Below are 8368 nucleotides of genomic sequence, written 5' to 3'. Positions count from 1 at the left end.
TGATGTCTGTCCATATGTGTTAGTCCAAATGGGTGGAAACACATTAATGGTTGCGCCATTACTTCCACTTTTTGAACAGATATGTCAACATTTTCATAGCCTGTGTCCAATATGTTTTCCAAGGCACTGCAAAAACAAGTGATATCTTCAAAATCCGTTGTAGTGTAAGCCAAAACAAATTGTCCAGTCATCCAGATGTACAATTTTTTTGCAATTCAATTAAATTCCATTCAGTTCAACTGCACTGAACAAAAATATAAACACCATACTTTTGTTTTTGCTCCCATTTTTCATGAGCTGAACTCAAAAATCTAAAACGTTTTATGTACACAAAAGGCCTGTTCCTCTCAAATATTGTTCACAAATCTGTCTAGATCTGTGTTGGTAAGCACTTCTCCTTTGCCGAGATAATCCATCCACCTCACAGGTGTGGCATATCAAGATGCTGATTAGACAGCATGATTATTGCACAGGTGTGCCTTATTCATGCTGTCTAATCAGCATCTTGATATGCCACACCTGTGAGGTGGATGGATTATCTCAGCAAAGGAGAAGTGCTTACCAACACAGATCTAGACAGATTTGTGAACAATATTTGAGAGAAACAGACCTTTTGTGTACATAGAAAACATTTTGTTCAGCTAATGAAAAATGGGAGTAAAAACAAAAGTATGGTGTTGTTTATATTTCAACAGTTAAACATTAATTATGGTGGGTAAGCCTCAAAGGCACTGTCAGGCAGTTTTTTGCAGTGATAATAATACTTACTGGCACAAATTAATAATTTGAAAGAAATTATTAATCATGAGGGAGACCTGGGTCACATTTGACACAATACTTTAAATCAAGACAGGTGGGGAAAAACACGAATAAAGTACCTTTGTCCTAAGTGGTAGTCTACAGCATATTGAACATTTTTGAAAATATATACATTTTAAAAATGTTTTTATTATTATTTATATCTTACTGCGATTTAAAAAACGGAGGTAAATGAACAGGTAATGAATCAAACACGAAAAAGTGTAATTCCCCACCACACGGAGGGGGGCGATAGTGCTTCTCAGACACCTGGTTGAAACCATAGAGGTTGAAGCAGAAGGAGAACTCTGTTGCTAAGCGACGATGATACACTGCAAATATTTAATGCCTGGCTCAAATTATTGTGTCTAGCTAACGGCACATAACTTCATCCCACCTCTCTGCGACTCGTTCACATTCACTTTTCAACACTGCAGGTAATGTGTACAGTGTTTATTACGACTTTGTCAACATGTGATAACTAAAGAAATTGATAATCAAATAGACCCGCATATGTCAGCACACAAGGAAATATGTAAAATAGTGACAATAGCTGGTCTTTCTTTATTTTTATTACCTTCTACATTGTAGATTCATACTAAAGACATCAAAACTATGAAGGAAGTGGAACACATATGGAATCATGTTGTAAACACAAAACTGTTCATTAAAACAGAAGTGTTGTCTGTCACCTGACCTAAACCCAACTGACATGGCAAAACAAAACATCCAACAAGTGCTCAGCACCTCTGGGAACTCCTTCAAGACTGCTGGAAAACCGACCTCATGAAGCTGATGACAGAAAGTGTGCAAAAAAGCTGCCATCAAAGCAAAAGGTGGCTTGTTTGAAAATCTGAAATATAAAACATTAACTTATCTGTTTTGAAAGTTATACAAAATTGTGAAAAAACATTGAATGAGAAGCTGTATGGTAGTGTATGTAAAATGATGACGATAGTTATATCTCTTTTCCTCATGAGTGAGGTCTCCTTTTATCTTGCAGAAAAAGCTTGCTAGCAGGAAATATATAGGCTATACATATCTGTAGCTTTTTCTGCCTTCATGCTTTCATGGTGTACCTACTCTCCTCTGAAAACCCCCTCAGAGTTTCAGTACCATTGTATAGCCAACTCAAAAGTTCCCTAGTTGAGTTTTTATGCTAATGTAAGTGGCTAGGGAGAAACCTTTTTTTCCCTACAGATCTCTTACAGCTGCTATTGGCAAGATTTTTTAGTGTACTTGTGTTTTATATTGCAGCAATGTCTGCCCTGGACACAATGTACTGTGCCCAACAAATCAACATCCCTCCAGAGCTGCCCGACATCCTCAAAAACTTCACCAAGGCAGCCATCCGAACACAGCCCAAGGATGTGCTGCTGTGGTCTGCAGCGTAAGTCTTAATATCTGTCAGCAGGAGGAATACCCGCATTTGTGTTTTATCCCAATCTTGATTTCTTTAACCACACCATAAGCAATGTCTCCAGGCGATATTGTTGTGCTAAAAAGGCAGGCCCTATTCACCTGCGCCTCTCTCATCTTTGCATTGACTTGCTATAATTGGATCCCACGGGCTTCCATGTTACTGCAGTGGTTAAACTATCTGACTTTTTCCAACAAAGAAAAGGCACTTTAAAAGTAGAGGGTGAATTTTAAATATATTAGATATTTTTTTGTACCCCCAAGGTCTAATATATCCTCTGCTATTTTGCTGGCCATTGTAGCTTGGCAGTGTTTACACCAAAGCACAATGAAAGTGTACCATATGGTAGAACAGAAACAATTCAAATGTCTCCTGGGCTACAATATGTCTATATGCTATTAATGTTGCAACAGTCTAGGTAGCAAGAAATTCTCAATGTCATCCTGCCTCTAAATTTGCTGAAAATGTCAGTTTAACTGTGAAGCAAGATAAGCCACACTATGCCTTTAGCATTTTAGAAAAATATCAGTAAACTTCAGGCAAAAACTACAACACACTCTGGATGGTGCAACTCAAGAGTGCTAATTGAACTGGACTAATGCCAACTTACAATTTACACTGAATTTGATTGTTCTAATTAAGAAACAGATTAGATAAAATAGAGTGATAATTGTGTACTACTAATAATGTGTGTTTGTCCTCTCCCAGATACTTCAATGCATTGTCTAAAGGAGAGTGTTTGCCTGTCAAGGACAGGTTGGAGATGAATGTTGCCACCCAGAAGACAGACACTGGACTGACACCAGGTTTGCTTAAGACGCTCCACAAACAGGTATTCTCTCTACAGCAAGTTCACAAGATCTCATAAACTGCTCACGTAATGATCATATTCATATTGGTGCTGCTGGAAGAAAAGTAATATATTTAATGCACTGCTTATTTTCCCGTGTGCTTTACTTTTTTTAATTTCCCTATGCTGCACAGGATGCACTTTGTAATTGATTACCTTATATGCTTCTATGAGTGTAATTATCAGTTGCATTACATTTAATATCCACTTTTGTTTTCACATCATATTCTTTTCTGTATCTGGATATTGCTTTGATCCTGTTGCCCCGTGTGGGTTGATAAAGTTTCATATTAGTGTAAACCTATTTTGGGGCTCACCTGGGGCATCTCATTGTGGTGGAACCATTATAAGAACTGAATAAGTAATATTAGCTTAAAGGTCAGAACTTAAAGTAACACTTGTGAGGATGCTGTGCCATTACATTAATATTACAGAGATATTCACTGCGTAACACCTTAATCTGTGTCTCTACTATAGAAATCTAACACATAGGGCCTATATAAAATTGTACTGCTGATTTGAGACATTTACTCTATTCCTTTTTGTGTCTTAATTACATAGCTTCCCAAATTGAAAATCACCATGTGTACCATATGTAAAAGGAAAGCCTGTGGATAACCAAATTACTGCTTATTTGAATGAAATGTTACATTTCATTTCATTACATTACAGTCATCTGATGAACAATACTTTTTTCCTATAGATGTCCTCCAAGCCAACATGCAGTAAGGAGGAACTGCAGAAGAAATGGAAAGGTCTGTGTCTACCAATGGAGCAGCTGAAGACCCTGCTGTCACTGGGCAGTTTCAGCTCAGAAATGGACTGGATGGACTTTTTTGCCCTGGGCTGCAGTGCTCTAGGAGCGGTGAGATGTTATATAAGGCCAGACATATATGCAAATACAACATTATACCATGTCATTTGAACCTTAAATCCTAATATAAAGCCAAGCACATCTGGAGATCCACAAGCAGTGCTGTTTTTGTTCATCTCACAGTCTTGTCTTCAAGTGTTTAGACAAGATCCAGATCTATGATCCAGACTCCTCCTTTAGCCTTCCCAATCTCCAGAAATCTTTCTCTGTCTTTCTCAGACAATGGCGATAGAGCAGCAGAGTCAGATCAAATAGATTATCCTAAAGCATGGAGAACTTTGTGAATCATGACTTCGACTGCAAAAGCAAATGCAGCTCAGAATGAGCAACATTGTACTGTATGCTCAGTGTCAGTAGTTTGGAAATTATGCTGTGGTGAATGGAGCCCTTGAACACTTCAACCACATGAGGGCAGTCATGTTCTTTACCGCCTGTTTGCAGTGTATTGCAGTGTGTGCCTGTGATGCTGAAATGGGATGTGATCATCCTTGAACACTGGATGCTTGTTTTTGCATTTTTCTGCCTGTTTTACTGTTTGAGTAACCCCCACTGTCTGATTCCCTATGCCTCTCTCTCAGACCCTCATGAGTTCTTTGAAATTTGCCTGTGAGATCCTGACAGAGGATGAGGAGGGCGGTGCTGCAAGGATCCCATTTGATGTCTTTGTCAAACTTTACACTTACCTCGCTCGCCTGGACGGAGACATGCCGCAGGACCACATTGACCACTTCCTCCGCAGCCTGCAGCCACAAGTGTAGGTGCAATTTGTGTGGGCGGTGTACGCAGTCTCCTCTGTATAATTGTCTGGCTGAAGCTGTCAAGTTCTTCACTCTTTTGCCAATCATGATTGTTGATTGTCGAGATCAGATGATATATAATCTTTCAAAATATTAAGTAGGCATCTTGGTTGGACTGCAATAACCATAAAAAGTCCAAAAAGTATAACTGGATATGGATATGAAATGGATAAATTACTATATCTTTTCTCAGATTTAGTCACTAAAGGAAGCAAACACATACCAAAGGATAATTTGCTTATTATTTTTGCGCAACAGCCTTCTTTTCCAGTACAGACTGTGACTAGGCCCGTTGAAAACTGTTTAAAAACCTGGACTTTAGATGGTGTCTGTGATATTCCCTGTTCTCTGAAAATCCTAATGTTGCTGAGCAGAGCTGTTGCACTGATGCATTCGGTTTCTTTGCCTGACAGCGACAAACAGAACGGCATGATTCAGGTTTCCAACTTCTACATCAGCAGGAAGTGAAGGAAGGAAAGACGAAAAGCAATGGAAGACAGGAAGGAAAGAATAGACTTTTTTTTTTAAATGACAGTGTTCAATTAATAAATGGGTCTACTAATGCTCCTTCAAGCACAGCTGTTGTTTCATTACCTAGAAATTGGTTCCATTAATTGTTAGCATCGGGCACAGTGGGTTATTATTCATCACTGTCCAGCTGAGCAAGGCTGCCACTTTGAGTCAGGTTGGAATCTTTTAATGAGCAGTAGGAGAAGTGCAATGCTGCCTTGCACAGACTGTCAGGTAGAGAGTGTGTGTATGATTTTTATTGCCTGTTCACTTACATCTGGGCCAGCCAAAGTTCACTTATTGTATACACATCCTATCAGCTTGCGGAGTCACTGCATTTGGCCTCTCGCTCAGTGTATTCATTTCAGCAGATGAAAAAGAGAAGAGTTGAAGAGATAAGCTCTGGGGGCATAAGAGCATGATTGTCAGCTGACGTTAAAGACCTAAAACCTTGTGTGTTTTGTTCATTGCCCCATGTAATTTTAATGGTTGAGTATAAATGCACTCTTAGACAAGTTCAGTATTAATTTAGTCAGGGTGAAGAAATCTCAGAGGTGGGCACACTCGGGTGCAGGATAAATGCTCAGTCTCACCCAGTCTGTCTGAACGTGAACTCAGAATTTTTACATTTACACATTTTAAATGGATATTGTTGTATTTGTTAGAGTGAGAAAATAATATGTGGTGGGTCACAGAGGGACAATATGATGTTTTCCCTGTCACACACACACAAACTTGAGGTTGTGTCATTTTTTGGAGTGTTTCATCAGGCAGGGCAGGAAACAGGATCAGTGGGAATTCACATTTGGCAGTAGGTTTTAGGGGTGGAGGATATACACACACATGCGCGCACACACGCACGTATGCGCACAAAGGCATTGAAGCTTACCCCCCTTGCAGGATTGCAGCTGTGGCCGAGTCAAAGGGGATTGGAGGACAGATAGAATCCGTGATAACCTGATGACTGCAGGCTCTCCACCCGTATGACACAGTGAAGAATGACTTTTGTTAGGGCTAAAACAGATATTTCTGTACACGCCACAGAACTGAGTTTAAAAAAAAATATGAATAAAAGAAGTCATCATTCATTTTAATCTACTCAGAAATCTTCCATAAGTATCGTTCAGTTTGACATAAATAAGTTGTTTCTATTCAGATAGTGTCTGAAAACTGATTGAATATCTATATATATAGTTGGTGACAGAGTCATTAGAACTGCTGTTGTCTGCTTTACATAATTTACTAATTGGCTAATGAAATAACACCATGCAACCATTAGCTATCATTCAGAGACCATGCAAAGATGTAGACACATTTATGCACAAAATTAAACAGAAACTTTTAAATTTTCCAAGACGATTTCAAACACAATAAGATGAATTTACCAAACAGAATTAGAGACAGATTTAGACTTGGATGCATTTCCCCTTTCGACCTTATGAGCTGTTCCAGAAGCTTTTTTTCTTCAGAATTAGGAACTCCCCCAGGAGCCCTTGGGCCATAGTTTCCTCCCCCATGAAAGTCCCTGTTGCTCAGCTGGTGCTTTCCAGTGGGCAAGTAACTATTGTGGATTATAGTTTGCAGTGATGAACATTAGTTACTGTGTCATTATGAGAAGTTCTGGTGGGGTTTTCTATAAAGGGAGGATTAGGGTCAAGGTTAAGTTTACTGAGTTATAGGCAGTTGACAAGAAAAGCAAAACAGAAAGTTTTACCATGAGGCTGCACAAACTGAAACAGAAAGGTACAGTTTTGTTAGTGTTCTTATCATTCACAAAGCATCTAACAGTACAATAGTCATACTGGACTGCTGTATATGCTCTATTGTTGCAGGATGTTGAAACTCAAAAGAAATGTGATGTCATTGCAAAACTGTTAGTGGTCCAGGAATCTCATCTCCAGGGTGGGGCCCTGTTGCACAACCTTTTACTGTTTCTTCAAGTTTTGCTCATAACATCACACATCTCCAGGGACACGATGAATGTAGCAGAGCAGTGCGAAAGAGACAAGAGAAGAGAGAGTGGACACAAAGGCTGCCTTTTAGCATTCCTCTTTGTAGCCGCTGTGTAGCAGATTTCAGGGTAAGGAGAAAGGAAAACACGATTCACGATTTATTGTGAAGTTGCAGAACTTGGATTTTATGGGTCTGGATTTCATTGTTAGTCTTGGCTGTTTGTATTACTTTATATTAGTTATCTGATTTTGTCAGACTGATATAATAACTGGGACTTTTGTGGCTTATTGATTGCACTCTACAAATGTCATAGATCTCTAACCACATACAATATGTTCCAGGGAGCTTCAACATGGGTTTATTAAACCTCTGGACTTCATCCACTGGGACAATATGGACTCAGCCCCTCCTGATTCATCAAATGTTTCCAGAGCAACATCAAGAGCCGAGTAACAAGTTTACAAAAAAAGAAAGAAAGAAAGACATCTCAAAATTAAAGCTACATCTGTAACCGTGAACGCTGAGCCAAATCCTCAAAAGATCTGTTGCTGCAGCATGTGTACTGAGGTGTAACTAAAAGAGATGATGTACTAATGTGCAGGAGACGTGGATGTAATCCCATTGACACCACCCATATGTTCTTCAAGAGACATTTTAATCCAACAATTCATGTTTAAATCTCACACTCATTTTAAGGATGAGGTGGAGTGATGGAGCAAAAAGTACTATGGCTGCCTATGTCAGGCACTTGTCAATCAAGCAAACACTTCCACAGCATTTTTCTTTAAGCCTCATTATCTTCTTAATGGAACAATGATCTCATAATCTCCCTGTGACACACATGAGCAGATGTAAAAATAATTACAGAGACTCTTTGTGAAAAAAGTATAATTACTTTATAATTCAAGAGAAGTTGTTAGTGGAGTTTTGTTCCCCATTCATTTTCACACATCCTCGTGTTTCTTGGAGCTATCATCATGCAGCCATTGGAGGAGCAACATTTTATATGTCTATAACTGGACTTTTCTCATGTAGTCTCTGTTTTGTTTTTTACATTTCTAGTATTAAATTATGTGTGATGATTATTTTGTGTCTCTATTTAATATTAATACTTTTTTGTCTGTGGTGTAATATGTTAACAATTAATAAATGAAGTTGATTTGTCC

General features: G+C 38.8%; 1 protein-coding gene across 3 annotated transcripts; it reads left to right on the top strand.

Annotated features, from left to right (window-relative positions):
- Positions 1-2032: 2032 nt before the first annotated feature.
- Positions 2033-8368, top strand: ropn1l (rhophilin associated tail protein 1-like). Of its 3 annotated transcripts, XM_085763469.1 has the most exons (6): positions 2033-2188; positions 2927-3050; positions 3772-3933; positions 4521-4696; positions 7219-7329; positions 7544-8141. In XM_085763469.1, the coding sequence occupies exons 1-5, from the start codon at positions 2058-2060 to the stop codon at positions 7316-7318; spliced, it is 693 nt and encodes a 230-aa protein (XP_085619595.1). In that variant the 5' UTR covers positions 2033-2057; the 3' UTR covers positions 7319-7329; positions 7544-8141. The 3 variants fall into 3 exon arrangements, with proteins under 3 accessions (XP_085619595.1, XP_085619594.1, XP_085619597.1); XM_085763468.1 differs by lacking the exon at positions 7219-7329 and having other exon boundaries at positions 7544-8368; XM_085763471.1 differs by lacking the exons at positions 7219-7329; positions 7544-8141 and adding an exon at positions 5153-5315.

Source organism: Trachurus japonicus, chromosome 20 (assembly GCF_045865225.1).
Source record: "Trachurus japonicus isolate A0001 chromosome 20, Traja_1.0".
In the NCBI taxonomy this organism is placed as follows: domain Eukaryota; kingdom Metazoa; phylum Chordata; class Actinopteri; order Carangiformes; family Carangidae; genus Trachurus; species Trachurus japonicus.
This window is presented reverse-complemented; position numbering and strand designations above follow the sequence as displayed.

What these genes read in the sequence shown, in the direction of transcription:
- ropn1l (XM_085763468.1), top strand. Translation starts at nt 2,058, where the DNA reads ATGTCTGCCCTGGACACAATGTACTGTGCCCAACAAATCAACATCCCT. An exon ending in GTGCTGCTGTGGTCTGCAGC is followed by an intron (nt 2,189 to 2,926) that starts GTAAGTCTTAAT and finishes GTCCTCTCCCAG; the next exon opens with ATACTTCAATGCATTGTCTA. An exon ending in GCTGCAGTGCTCTAGGAGCG is followed by an intron (nt 3,934 to 4,520) that starts GTGAGATGTTAT and finishes CCTCTCTCTCAG; the next exon opens with ACCCTCATGAGTTCTTTGAA.